This window comes from Anolis carolinensis, unplaced genomic scaffold (assembly GCF_035594765.1).
Source record: "Anolis carolinensis isolate JA03-04 unplaced genomic scaffold, rAnoCar3.1.pri scaffold_13, whole genome shotgun sequence".
NCBI classification, from domain to species: domain Eukaryota; kingdom Metazoa; phylum Chordata; class Lepidosauria; order Squamata; family Dactyloidae; genus Anolis; species Anolis carolinensis.
In genome coordinates this window covers 11,729,841-11,744,569 of record NW_026943824.1, presented here as the reverse complement: position 1 = coordinate 11,744,569, position 14,729 = coordinate 11,729,841, and the positions used below count along the sequence as shown (strand labels likewise).

The window sequence follows — 14,729 nt, the reverse complement described above, 5'->3', positions numbered from 1 at the left end:
ATGGCCATCTGTTGGGAAGGCTTTGATGGTGCCCTCCTGCCTAGCCGAAGGGGGTGGTGGACTGGATGGCCTTTGTGGGACCCTTTTCAACTATAGGAATCTAGGATTCTATGAATGTTCAAAATGGGAACATTCAAGATGGAATGGAAGGTGGTACAGTCTCGATCTCTGCAGGTTTTGAAACAAAAGCTGGATGACCATCTGCTGAAAAGGCTTTGATTTGTGTTTTTCCTGCCTGGCGGAAAAGGGTTAGACTGGATGGCCCTTGGGCTCTCTTCCAACTCTATGATTCTATGTAGACAAACATATTTTTGCTCATTGCAACAGTGTAGGAAGTCATCTTCAATTTCATTTTGGCACTGAATTTGAATCAGATGTCTCAACTAACTTATCTTGAGTTTAAATCATCCTGTGTCAACACTCAAGGGGAATCACTTTCAAAGAAGGCCAAAAACGGACATCCATCCATCACAATATTCAGGGAACTTTTATTTCACAATATATTCATTATTTTCACAAATGTAGCAGCAATCAATTGACCACTTCTGTCACTCAGACAGCATTTTTTGCCTTGTGGCAGATGGGCCTAGAAAGGGATTGCCGGAAGACCTGATAATGAAACGGTGCCTCCACTTTAGGCCCTCCAGATGTTTGGAACTCCAACTCCCAGAAGCCCTTGCCAGCTTGTCTGACGGCCAGGAATTCTGGGAGCCGAAGTCCAAAAGACATCTGGAGGGCCACAAGTTTGACATCACTGCGTCTATTTAACAAAAGCAGGTTTAACCCACTGTCAAAAGGAAATCGTTCCCTGTGCCTCTGAGGTCCAGTTGTGTAAATGAACAGAAACATTTGTGCAAAAGAAGGGGTGCAGACGCCAAACCCAAAATGGAAATTCATATGGGAGGGTTCTGAGTTAATGCTATGGCTCCAATTGGTCCCGCTTCTCCTCCAAAGGGACAGGGAATAGGCAAAGATAGGAGAAGTCTGAGCCTCCTTCCACAGTCATTCTCACAAATGGGACTGTTTGAAAGGCTTAGTGTCACCCCTAGCCTCATTGCCCATGGGAAGAAATGTCTTGTGCCCCTAAAGTGCTAATAAATAATGACATATATACGACGCACAAGGAGGCCAACACCCAGGAGTGGAGGGATCCCACAATACACAGCTTATACAACAACAACTTCCTCCCCAGAAGAGAGAGATTGGAATGGAAACTATAATTTGGACCACGTCTGAAAAAAGGATTAGTACAACTTGTAGTTCCAGAAGCCAGAAAATACAGAGATCTAGAAAAGAAGAACAGAATTCGATCAGAAGCAGAACTAAGGTCATTCATTTGGAATCCTCTACGGAGACTTTTTAGCAAGCTGGTCTCTCTTTTCTGTGGTTCTCCGCTGGTTTGGGCTTTTAGCTCCCAGAGGCCTAGCCAGATTGCTCAATGATCAGGAATTCTGGGAATTCAAGGCCCAAACAGCTGAAGGACTACAGGACAAAAAGGCTTCCTTCACAGAGAGAGGAATGGCAAAGCCTAATCTTGCCTTGTTTGTGTACCTCTGCAACGTTCATTCAAAAGTATTTACTGTAGGTGCAGAAAATTCAACCAATGTGCTTCTAAATACCTAATATTACCTTATTATTATTATTATTATTATTATTATTATTACAATACACTTTAAAACCTAAAAACATACAAACATTAAAATTAAATTAAAGTTATTATTTATTTATTTATTTATTTATTTGCTACATTTATATGCCACCCTCCTCACCCCGAAGGGGACTCAGAGCGGCTTACAAATTAAATTTACATACAATAATATATTATCAGCATAGCACAATACTGGCAATAAATTACTATATTGTACTTTATCAATATATGGTAATATTAGTAATATTACATGTAAAATATAATATATAATTAATATATATAAATGTTAATATTATTGAACAGTTAAAGATTTTAAAACCAATTAAAAACCCATTTGGAGCAAAAACCTCAGCATCTCCTGAAGCTGTTGCAACAGGGGAGTTGTCCACTCCCATGTTAATGCCATCCAAGTCAATGTATTGAGGGAAGCTGTTTGTGGGCTTCTCATGGGCAACTGGATTAAACAGGACCTTTACATCATCAGCAGCAGGAGTAAGGTAAATAAACCTAGAGTTTATGAAACTCTAGGTCTATTTACCTTACTCATAGTCACCTTTTAGCAATAAATATAAAACCCAAACATACGTACCTTCCTCAAATTTTTCATTATCATCTTGGCAAGTCAATAACACTTTCAATAGCACCGCCTCCCCCCCCCCAAACATTTATTTTATGCCAAAACACCTTTTTCCCACCTCACCTTGTCCTTTAGCTGCTGACAGAGCTGCAATGATACCGTGAAGAAAACGAGGGCATCGTTTAACCAAGGTACGACACACTCCACCTTATGAACATGGCTGACTTCATATCTTTGGTTGTTGTATTCACTGGAGAAAGAAATGAGGTGGATATTTTGATAATGTTGTTGTTCTTGTTGGGTCAATTATACCCTGAAACAAGACTAACATTTGAGACACCCAAATGCGTATTAACCATTATTATTATCAACACAACGACGTTGTATGGCACAGCAAACAAGATAGATATGCTGGATTTCGTTTCGCAAAACCACAAGTCGAACACTTCCCAAGTGTCTAGGACTGTGTGATGTATTTTCTGATGATGTGTGCAGATCCCAGTAGGGTGGCCTTTTGCAGTTGGCAGATGGTGATTTTGTCAATGTCTATTGTTTCCAAATGCCGGCTGAGATCTTTTGGCACAGCACCCAGTGTGCCCATCACCACCGGGACCACCTGTACTGGTTTCTGCCAGAGTCTTTGAAGTTCAATCTTGAGGTCCTGATAGCGGCTGAGTTTTTCCTGTTGTTTTTCATCTATGCGACTGTCACCTGGGATGGCAACATCAATGATCCAAACCTTGTTCTTTTCCACAACTGTGATGTCCGGTGTGTTGTGTTCCAGAACTTTGTCAGTCTGGATTCGGAAGTCCCACAGTATCTTTGCGTGCTCATTTTCCAATACTTTTGCAGGTTTGTGATCCCACCAGTTCTTTGCTGCTGGGAGGTGGTACTTGAGGCATAAGTTCCAATGAATCATTTGGGCCACATAGTTGTGCCTCTGTTTGTAGTCTGTCTGTGCGATTTTCTTACAGCAGCTGAGGATATGATCAATGGTTTCGTCGGTTTCCTTGCACAGTCTGCATTTTGGGTCATCAGCTGATTTTTCAATCTTGGCCTTAATTGCATTTGTTCTGACGGCTTGCTCCTGGGCTGCAAGGATCAGGCCTTCTGTCTCCTTCTTCAGGGTCCCATTCGTGAGCCAGAGCCAGGTCTTCTCCTTATCAGCTTTTCCTTCAATTTTATCAAGGAACTTTCCGTGCAATGTTTTGTTGTGCCAGCTGTCAGCTCTAGTTTGTAGTGCGGTTTTCTTGTACTGGTTTTTTGTCTGCTGTGTTTTGAGGAGTTTCTGATTTTTGACTTCAATCAAAGCAGGTTCTTCACTTTGCTTGACATATTCTGCCAGGGCATGTTCTTCTTCTTTGACTGCTTGTTTTACTTGTAAGAGTCCTCTGCCCCCTGATCTTCTAGGCAGATACAGCCGGTCAACATCACTGCGAGGGTGCAGTGAATGATGAATGGTCATGAGTTTTCTTGTTTTTCTGTCCAAATTGTCCAGTTCCACCTGTGTCCAATTTATAATGCCAGCAGTATATCTTATGACAGGTATGGCCCAGGTGTTTATGGCCTTGATGGTGTTGCCTCCATTGAGCTTGCTTTTGAGAATTTTTCTGACCCTTTGTGTGTATTCTTTGCTGACCACAGTTTTCACATGTTCATGCTTGATGTTGTCCAGCTGTAATATGCCCAGATATTTATAGGCCTCTGGCTGGTGACACCTTATTGTTTGGCCATTGGGCATATTTATGCCCTCGCTTTCAATGATTTTTCCCTTCTTCAATGCCACTGTCGAACATTTGTCCAAACCAAACTCCATGTTGATATCAGTGCTAAAAATTCGGACAGTGTTGGTCAGAGACTGGATTTCAGTTTCCGTTTTCCCATATAGCTTCAGGTCATCCATGTACATCAAATGTGAAATTTTGTGAGAATTCTTAGATATTTGATAGCCGAGATTTGTTTTTTGTAAGATTGTTGACAGAGGGATCATGGCAATAATGAAAAGCAGAGGGGACAATGAATCTCCCTGGAAAATTCCTCTCCTGATGTTGACAAGTCCATAACTTTCATTTCCAACAAACAGTTCAGTTTTCCAGTGCTCCATCATGTTTTCAATGAAGGTGCCAACGTTTTTACTAATCCCGATGGCGTCCAGGCACTTGATGATCCAGCTGTGTGGGAGTGAGTCAAAGGCCTTTTTGTAGTCAATCCACGTCATGTGAAGATTAGCTTTTCGGCTCTTACAGTTCTCCAGAATCATTTTGTCAATCAATAACTGGTCTTTTGTGCCCCTGCTTTTCCGTTTGTTGCCTTTCTGTTCATCTGGCAAGATGTTTTTTTCTTCAAGATAGTCTTGAATTCTGTCAGCTATGATGCCAGTCAGTAGTTTAAACATAGTGGGCAGACACGTTATTGGCCTATAGTTTCCTGGTGCTGCTCCTTTTGCTGGATCCTTTTGTATCAGGTATGTTCTTCCAGTTGTTAGCCATTCACTGATACTTCCTTTCTGCAGCATCTCATTGAATTGTTGGGCCATTTTTCCATGTAAACTAATCAGATGTTTGAGCCAAAATCCATGAAGTTGATCACTACCAGGCGATGTCCAGTTCTTGACTTTTTGCACTCGTTTGCTGATCATTTCAGTTGTTATTTCCATCAGTTCCATTTTGTTCTGTGAGAATTTTCCTTCAAACTCCTTTATCCACCCAGCGTTTTTGTTGTAGTTTTTATTATTTTCCCAAAGTTCTTTCCAGAACTTTGTTGTTGCAGTTTTCTCTGGCTTTATGGTTACTGTGTCTGTTGTTTGGTTCAGACTCTGGTAGAACCGTCTTTGGTCTGATTGAAACAGTTGATTTTGTCTGTACTGGATGATTCTGGCTTCATACCTTTCAATTTTTCTGGCTGTTGCTGTAATTTGTTCTTTCACGATTTCCAAAGCTTCTTCAATTTTTCTGGTGTTCAGCCAGTACTTTCGGATCAGGTATTGCTTGATTTTGTCATTCTTCAGTTTCCTCTCTTTCATATTTTTCAGGTTACTTGCATCTGATCTAAGTTTCTTGATTTTCAACTCTAGCCTGACCTTCCACTTTGGTTTTCCAGTCGATTTTCTTTGGGGCTGCCTTGGTTGTAGGAGCCCAAGCTCTTCTGTTACTATCACTGCTGCACTGTAGGCATACTGGTTTGTTTGTTCAATTGATGTTATTTGGACAGTGGAGAGTGCTGCATTCACATCTTTCATGAGATGTTGTTGTCTTGCTGTCAAGGTTCCTGGTGGTTCAACAGATGTTTCAAGTACTGGTTCCTCAAATTCTTGCAAAAACTCCACACTTTCTTCTGGTTCAATCTGTTCCACCATTCCAAGTGTTGCTGGAGTCTCTGCTGCTGTCTGTGCTGTGGTCTGATGGTAATCTACTTTGCAAATTTTCTGGATTTCTTCGAGTTCAACTTCACTGAACACTTTGTTTCTGATTATGAATCTTCGTTGGTCAGCCAGTCGGGGTTCTGTTATCTGTGAGTCAGGGTACGCTTGTTTCCATAGCTGATGCATCCTTTTTTGGTAGCCACGCCTTTGAGGTTCAGATTTGTAGTAGCATTTCATAATTGTGCGGTTTTCTGGCATTGTATATTTTTGCCGCTTCTGTGACTGTTCATTTGGGTTTTGATGATTCCGTAGCCCACTTGTCGATGGATGTCCAGAATCAGCAGCATCCACCGCGGTCCTTTTTATCCTGGGCGACGACCGAGCCAGTATAGACTTCGTTTGGGTTTGATTCTCCATAATGCTAATGGGTTAGGTGCTCTTGGTTGTGCTCCTCAGCTGAGGCCTCTCTGGCTTGGTTGGACCTGCCGGTAGTTACACTACCGCCAGCACAGCCCTCAGTCATCATTGGAGCAGTTAAGCCCCCCCACCACGTCAAGGTGGCACCTGCGGGGGGGTTGTTATTATTATTATTATTATTATTATTATTATTATTATTGGAGCTTCCGGTGGCTCAGTGTGTTAAAGTGTTGAGCTGCTGAGCTGCTGAACTTGCAGACCAAAAGGTCCCAGGTCCAAATCCAGGGAGCGGAGTGAGCGCCCACTGTTAGCCCCAGCTTCTGCCAACCTAGCAGTTCGAAAACATGCAAATGTGAGCAGATCAATAGGTACTGCTCTGGCGGGAAGGTAATGGCGGTCCATGCAGTCATGCCAGCCATATGACCTTGGAGGTGTCTACGGATAACGCTGGCTCTTCGGCTTAGAAATGGAGATGAACACCAACCCCCAGAGTCGGACACGACTGGACTTAACGTCAGGGAAAACCTTTACCTTTGTTATTATTATTTCTATTATTATTACCACCCTGCTTTATTTCTCTAAAAAAGAGACTCAAAGCAGCTCACAATAAAACCAGACAGTCCTATTATTATTATTATTATTATTATTATTATTATTATTATTGTTATTATTATTATTATATTTCTTACCCACCTCTCCCCCACCAACTGCCAGAATGGTACTTACAACATGGCCCCTGGGTTATGGAGAATGGACCCTCCAGCAGGCCTAAAATTCTGAAAGGGAATGAAAAGATAACAATTTGTAGCATTTCATAATAGTTCTTAAGAATTGTTTACAACAAATCAGATGCAACAAGGTTTCCCCTTCACTTGGGAGTTGGAATGAATGCCCATCTCTCTTCTAACGGCAAGAGATGGTTCCCTTAGGGAGAACCTGATTCATTTTGTATTAATCTAATTTCAGAAGAGACTGTTGGTGAGGCTGCCAATACCTTTGTGGAACTAGGCTGCAGGGCATGTAACTGATAGACTGTCAAGCAGAGTTTGTTCAAGTTGATGTAGAAATTCACCAGGATGTCTGGAGGCAGACTAGGAGTGAACATCTTCTGCATAGAGAAGGAAGATCCAATATACCATTATTTATAACTTGCTTTGTAGGTCTAACCACCCACAAAAGGCTTCTAATCACATACATTCACAATATGGACCCAATTATATATTTTAAATCATGAACACTGTACGAAGGCGAGTAATAAATAACAGTAAACAGTGTCATTTAAGGTCCTGGTCCTTCAATAAAACATGAAACAGGGCAACAAAGGATAGGGATCTAGAAGTGCTGTATATGTTTTTGTCTTTGGAACAAAGCAGCCCTAAATCACACATTTTTATCCAGTCATAACATGAAGAGCAAGCACCAGTCACAAGCAAACACAAGCATTTGCTAACCAGCTCCAAATTATACATAAAAGGTCGTAGGGGTCTGTCTGTTTTAAATGCAGCTGGCACCTTCTGACTGACGTCTATACAAACCCAGATGCCTGAAGCACCTCGTATATGGGCCAGGCCTATCTGGAGCCTAAGCTTAAGTGATATCCAGTTACCGTGAGGCCGCTCAATGCGATTTCTGGCAGCGTCAAAGTTGCAGGTGTGGTGAGTCGGTTTCGAGCTCTGGTCAGTTGCAACATCACTGCATCCATCAGCTGCCATGGAAAGAAGATGCACATATAAGAACACAATATGTTATAGCGATTCATTTGATTATGTATAGACAAACTTCGTGACAATCCGTTATCTCTTACAAAATTTCATATGGCGCACTGCAGAAAGACTGCAGCCATTTTGGGCCCCTGTACCTTTCCCAGGAGTTACATCTCAGGCCAACAACCAGTACTGTCTAGTTCAACAGCACAACTCTATGCGCCCAAGCAGAGTCATGCAAACCCTGTCACTAGTGTTATCTTTAAATGCCAAGGGCTCAGCTCCATCAAACTCAAGGCAGAAGCCTCCTTGGCCAGAAAAGCTGTTATTGCCATGGAAGCAAAGTCAGGCCCATTTTGTGCCATTCCTGGAAAACCAGGTCCCTGGCCCACCTTGATGACCTCAGACCCGGTTTTGAACTGGTAATTGGCGCTTCTATTGGTAAGCAGATAGATTGCTTGGTTGACGTGATTCCTTGCGTCCTGAATCTAAAAAAGCAAACAACAAAAGAAAGTGGCCCATCAGTATGTTGGATCAAAATAATGTATAGATATTAAAATAAATATAACTATTAAACACTTAAAATCTAATTGACAGAAGTCCTGCAAGGAACAGCAAATAATTAGGGGTCATGGGAAAATGTTTGTAGGGCCACAACTGCCCATCCACGCTTGCAAGGCAGAACTTCGCACAAAACATGTTGGGAGATGAAATACCTGCTGAAGTTTCCACTGCTTGTCGTCCCGGAATGCAAAGTGCAGGAGCTGGTTGTTTCTGGGCATTTTCACATTTATGTCCTGAGACAAGGAGGGACACAGACAAACACACTTATTAATCTTCAGCAGTCTTCGGCTAATGCGAGCTCAACAGAATTCATCCCTCCAACGAAAAAAAGGGAAAGTTTTGAAGGAAACAGTTTCTTGAGCGCAGAACCTTGCCCACTTTAATCATAAACAACTAGGGTGGAGCAGAGATCATAGTGCTTGGTGTTTGAGGGACAAAGGAAAGGAGATTCCACTTGAACATTAGGAAGAACTTCCTGGCCATAAGAAGAGGTGTTAAACAGTGGAACCCACTGCCTTGCAGTGAAGTGGAAGGTACTTCTTCAGAGGCTTTTCAGCAGAGGCTGGATGGCCCTTTGTTGGGGGTGTTTTGATTGTGCTTTCCCTGCCTGGAAGAAGGGGGCTGGATTGGATGACCCCTGGGGTCTGTTTCAACTCTATGTTTCTAAAGAGGGATGTATTGCTTGAAGGGACGATGCAATATCCTCTTGCATCACTGGCAGAGAAGTTGCAATTTTGCAACCAGAAACGTGACAATCTGTAGGCTCAGAAAATATGCAGGATCTGTAAGCCACTACTTCTGCACTAATATACAGTTCACAGGAGACAAAAACAGTTCCCCAATGATCCTTTGAGATCATATTTATTTGCATTACATCAACAGTGTACTGAGGTTGAGAGGCTTGTTTAACTATTTGGGAATCCAAGTTAAAGCCTTATAAACGATCCCCAAACAGTTATACAATCTGCTTTTTGTCTCCAGTTGGGGGATGGACACAAATACTGCAGTAGAAAGCAGTAGCTGTGCCTGATCAAATTAATATTAATTCTGTCCAGCAACAACAATTTGCTAGAAACTTGGCTAGGGAACTTGGAGAGATTTCCTGTTCTAAAGAGGAAACGGACTCAGCAGCTACAAAAGAGCCTCTTTATCCTTGAAGTCACTGAAAAGTGGTTAGACAAGATAAATGAAAATGGGCTCAAGTGAGCAAACAAAACCAGGCAGTTAATTTATCTGATGACCACAAGGGAACCATACATGAGAATGTAAAATGAAATGTAAAGAGGGCTGACAGCAGATGAATTTGTCTTTCCCAATACATCAGGAAGATATCAATTTCTTACAAAAACATGTAGGAAAAGTACTTACTGCCTGGCACAGGGCATCTCCCTGAAGGGTTAGGACTCCTTTTACCTGGTCAGCACTAGAATGAAAGACAATATGGTTAAGAAGGTAAAATATATCCAATATCAAAATAGCTCTGAGGATATCTGTCCAGGCTGAAAGAGCAGATCAAAGCTTTCTACAGTTTGGATATTTACAGTGGACTTCCTCAATGGATAACATAAAGACTGGCCTTATGTTAATTCTTAGCCTAATAGTTGCCATAACTTCGCAAACAGTGTAATTTAAGACACCTGATTCAGCAAGCCAATCCCAGTTTATTATCTAGACACAAGCTTCTTTTGTTTCCATAACAGGAAAAGGAACTGGGCGCAGTTCAGAATTTGATTATGATATGTATATTGGTCTCAAATAAAAAGCCAAGTACTGGAGGCCCTGTATTTTAGGACTACTTCTATCTTAAATTCAGTCTGGAACCAGTATTTGGGAGAGGGAACACTTTGTGTTCAAGGAAATTGGGAGGAGAAAGAATTCCAGCTCCGCCAAATCTAGAAGGAAAAAGGCATGGACTGAACTCTAATGTATGAAGGGGAGGTTATCTTTTGAGCAGTGACAGGAAAGAATAGCTCCTCTGTTCTATTTTTTTTATTATTATGACAATGCAGCAATGGGAGAGACAACAGCAAAGCACAACATTGTTTTTGGTTGCCTGCTTAGTGTATTCCCAAAAGACTCAGTCATCCAGCGCCGCTAGAATGCTAGAGGCTGCGACTTGTTGTTTCTGAATGCCTCCATATCAATTTTTTGGCTAATGGAGACCTAAAGATAAACCTATTTCTGAGTTTTCTAAGCAATATTTATTCAGAGCAGGCTTGCTAATGCTTTCTTTTACGGCTGAAAGGGCAATTCACTGAACTAGGGTTTCCACGGCAAAGCAAGAATCAACCCCTCATCTTCAGTCATAGACAAATGGTGAAACCAATATGGCCCTCCCCAAATGGCACTACTCTAAAATCACTAGATGGTTAAAGCTGACCAAAGTGGAGCTATTGTCTTATAGACAGCAGCACCAGAAGACTCAAGGAAAAATATAGGTAAACAATAGATCACAGTATTGTTAAAGGTAAAGGTAGAATAATGAGAGATCTTATCAGCTCAAACATAGGCTTCTGTTTAAATCTCATTACACAATAGAAGCTAAATGTTTTTAAACCCTCCAGTAGAGAAGTTCTTTGGAACGCAGCCTGAGACCCCATTTGTGCATAATTCAGTGGACCAGAAGGCTCAACTGTGACCAAATACTTCAAATGTTAATATTTTTCTCATGAGCAAATGTCTGTTATGAGGAATCAAAGGACACCAAGATCCCAAGACATACTTTGAACTACCCAGAATGAAGTTCTCCTGCTTGAGGGGTCCCTCTGAGCCTCCCACAGGCAACGTGAACCGATGGGACGCCTCCTAGGCAAGAGAAAGAGGAAAAGAGAGGAAAATGAGTGCCAAGGGCTACTCTGCTTGTCTTTTTTTCCCCCTTTAGGCAGACCAAGGGACACACTACTTTTGTTTCCTGCAAAAACAAAATCCACAGATCTAACTTACACAATCTGTCCCCAATAACCAAAACAAAATGATGCATTTTCCCCAAAAATAAATGCTTGCTTTAAAATGTCCCTTTAGAGAAGGGCTTCTTAAAACAAAATTTGTGAAATTTTTATGAATTGGTTTTATTGTGAGCCGCTTTGAGTCTCTTTTTTTTATTTTTAGAAAAAGCAGGATATAAATTATGATGATAATAATAATAATAAGCCTCTTAGTTTTCCATAGTTTGGACTTCCTTAATTGAAATAACACCTTGTTTCTGGAATATAACTTCATGCCACTGACTCAGGTCTTTTCCAGCTTCACCTGGAATGGACAGTGAGAAGACAAAGCGGGTTTGTAGCCAACTGTCCTCAGCGGGGTCCATTCCAGACTTTCCTGTAAAACCAGCCTGGGCTCCTTTCTGGGGAACCCTCTATCTGGCCTGTAGTCACTTCTTCCATATGAGCATAAGCTTTGATAAGGGAACAAAACAGCAGAACCCACAGCAAACTCAAAACTGTTTTTTGATAAGTTTAAGTTGCTGCTAGTAAGGTTAGTCATTCAAAGAGAAAAAGCACAATTGAAAGCAATGGGGATGTTTTGTAAATACCTTCAGAATATCCTGCAGTTGCCGAAGGACACTATGAACCTCCTCCCGTAAAAGCCAGTTAAATTCTTCTTGCTGTGTGGAAAGAAAAATAATTATCTTCCAAGATCCAGTTCCAACTTTTCTTAAAAGTATTTTTAAAAACCAGTATATAGGGTAATATGAAATGAGAGGTTTCATGCAATACATCTCTTAGCCTTTTCCGAAAACTGATGTCTTATCGGTCCTCTTTATAGAAACCCTTTTTAGGCGTTAACAAAATTAAACATGTACAAAACATTTACATACATTTCAAGTTCTGCAACAAGCTTTAATTGATAGCACTGGGGAAAGTAGTGGAATGTACAAAAAAGATTGAAGAAACCGTTTTAAAGAAGAATACTAATACTAGGAATGTTGGAAGGGGACCTATTTGTTTACACAGGACTGAATCCAAATAATGTCAGAAAGCATGACATTGGCTGGATCTATGCTGCCAAATAATGCACTTTGAGCTAAGTTATATAAACAACGTAAATCAACATACTGCAATTTGAACTGCATTATATAGGTCTACACTGCCCATACAATGCAAGTCAAGCTGCATCATTTGGTAGTGTAGATCCAGCCATTGTTAGGCCCCAAAGGGCAAGCAAGCCATAGGAAGAGTGTTCTTCCTAAGGGGAACCTTGGACTTTCTTCCCTAGCAAAGATGGCCACAAAGAAATTGGCTCAGAAGCATTAGATTCCCTGCCGTTTCCCACACCGCTGTAATCATTAACTTGAATATGTTGCTGCAAGCTGTGTTTTCTTTTAAAGAGAATGGAATCAACCCTTAAATCCTGCCCAACATTGCTCTAGTCTTCCACCACCACTCTTTCTAAAGGGATTGTTACGAATTATGCAGCATAGGCCAGCTGTTTCAAGCAATAGCATGAACAAGGCTCAGGCAATTCAGTGAAACATGCAAAAGAATTGGTGACCAGTCAGACCTCCATTATTGTTAACCTGATTGTAGCAAGAGAATCAGATTAAAGTAACATATATTTAACACACTATAAATGCAGCTGAAGACAAGACAAGCAGTTTTCTTGAATACTAAAAGACTTAAGATAGCTTAAGTTTAGGCCAGATATTGGGAATCAGCTTGTAGAGTAAATATCTTCCAACGAAAGGTTGTCATCTGGCCTTGCAGTTTCCCTGCTGCTATCATCCCAAAATAGTAATCAGAGATCAGGGATGTTATCTCTTCTGAATACGTCACATTGAGATTTTTTAAAATTATGATGTGCTCTAGTAGAAGTTTATTAGGGCCCTAATTGTAGTACATGAGGAATAGTTTAAGTGCCACTGCGAGGGAGGAAAAAACTAATCCCTACCCAATGTTGAGACACTCTGAAAAACCAGTCCTCCTCCACTGCAATGAAAAGCTTTACTTGATGGCAAAGCAGGCTTTTCTTCATTTTTTACCAAGTGATGGCCCATGAATGTTATTATTTACGTTATTTATACCCGCCTTCCTTCCCAAGGGATCGAGCATGTCCCCATGTAAGCCGCCCCGAGTCCCCTCGTGGAGATGGAGGCGGGATATAAAAATAAAGTTATAATAATAATAATAATAATAATTTATTTATTTTATATATTTATTTATATACTTCAATTATTTATACCCCACCCTTATATAGCACGCTTTATCTCTCCATACGGATTACTATATTACAATGTTATTATTATATATTACTATACTATGTTAGTATTATATTGTATTACATTATAGTATTATCAATATTATATGTATATACAATATATTATAATATTAGCATAGCACAATATTAGTATTATACATTACTATATTGTACTATACCACTATACTGCAATATTATTAGCAATATTATATATTATATATAATATACAATTATATTATTTTATTGTACTATATTATTAGACCACAATATATATATACTACACTGCCAGTATATTATTAGTATTATATAATATATTGCACTATATAACAAGTTGTAATATATATACAGTAGAGTCTCACTTATCCAACATAAATGGGCAGGCAGAAGCGAATATGTTGGATAATAAGGAGAGATTAAGGAGAAGCCTATTAAACATCAAATTAGGTTATGATTTTACAAATTAGGCACCAAAACATGTTATACAACAAATTTGACAGAAAAAGTAGTTCAATATGCAGTAATGCTACGTAGTAATGACTGTATTTACGAATTTAGCACCAAAATATCATGATATACTGAAAACACTGACTACAAAAATGCGTTGGATAATCCAGAACGTTGGATAAGCGAATGTTGGATAAGTGAAACTCTAATGTGTATATATATATATATATATATATTAATATTATTACATTACAATGCTATTACTTATATATATTGTACATATTGAGGGGCTCCCAAGTGATGTTGAAGGACACACTATTATTATTATTATATTATATAATTTAATACCACACAATGATAAGACTAAAATCCCCCACTAATTCTTGAAGATGTTCATGATTATTGACGTCCCATTCCACCAATGGCTGCTCGAATAACGTCCTGAACGACCAATCCCCTCAGTGGTGACGTCACACAGACCCTCCCCGTGCTCAAAAGCTGCCTCAGAGCCTTTCCGAAGCGATCTCGGTTCTCTCAAGAGAGAAGAACGAAGCAGCCCGCGGTTCTCCTCCGCTCTCTTACCAGAACAGCGCGCTCAGCTGCGCTCGCCAACGCCGCCATCCTCATCGCCTCAAACGACCCTCACGGAGAAGACAAACGCTCCCTTTGCCTCAAGGAGAGCATTCACGCGAAGGCTCCTCCCCCTCGCTCCTCATTGGACGATCCCTTCTGACGCGAACGCGCTCATTGGCCGAATCCTTATTTACGTCCCGCCCACACGACTGAACGACACCGCCCACCTTTGTGGCGAGACGTGAG

General features: G+C 40.6%; 1 protein-coding gene across 1 annotated transcript; it reads right to left on the bottom strand.

The window, feature by feature from the left end:
- Positions 1–468: 468 nt before the first annotated feature.
- On the bottom strand, positions 469–14,650 carry rogdi (rogdi atypical leucine zipper). Its single transcript, XM_003224739.4, has 11 exons — positions 14,493–14,650; positions 11,806–11,877; positions 10,993–11,075; positions 9,639–9,693; positions 8,423–8,503; positions 8,099–8,194; positions 7,610–7,708; positions 6,998–7,111; positions 6,730–6,779; positions 2,349–2,475; positions 469–1,286 (listed from the first exon to the last, which is right to left on the bottom strand). Exons 1-11 carry the CDS (start codon positions 14,535–14,537, stop codon positions 1,245–1,247), a joined length of 864 nt encoding a protein of 287 aa, XP_003224787.1. The 5' UTR covers positions 14,538–14,650; the 3' UTR covers positions 469–1,244.
- Positions 14,651–14,729: the final 79 nt, after the last annotated feature.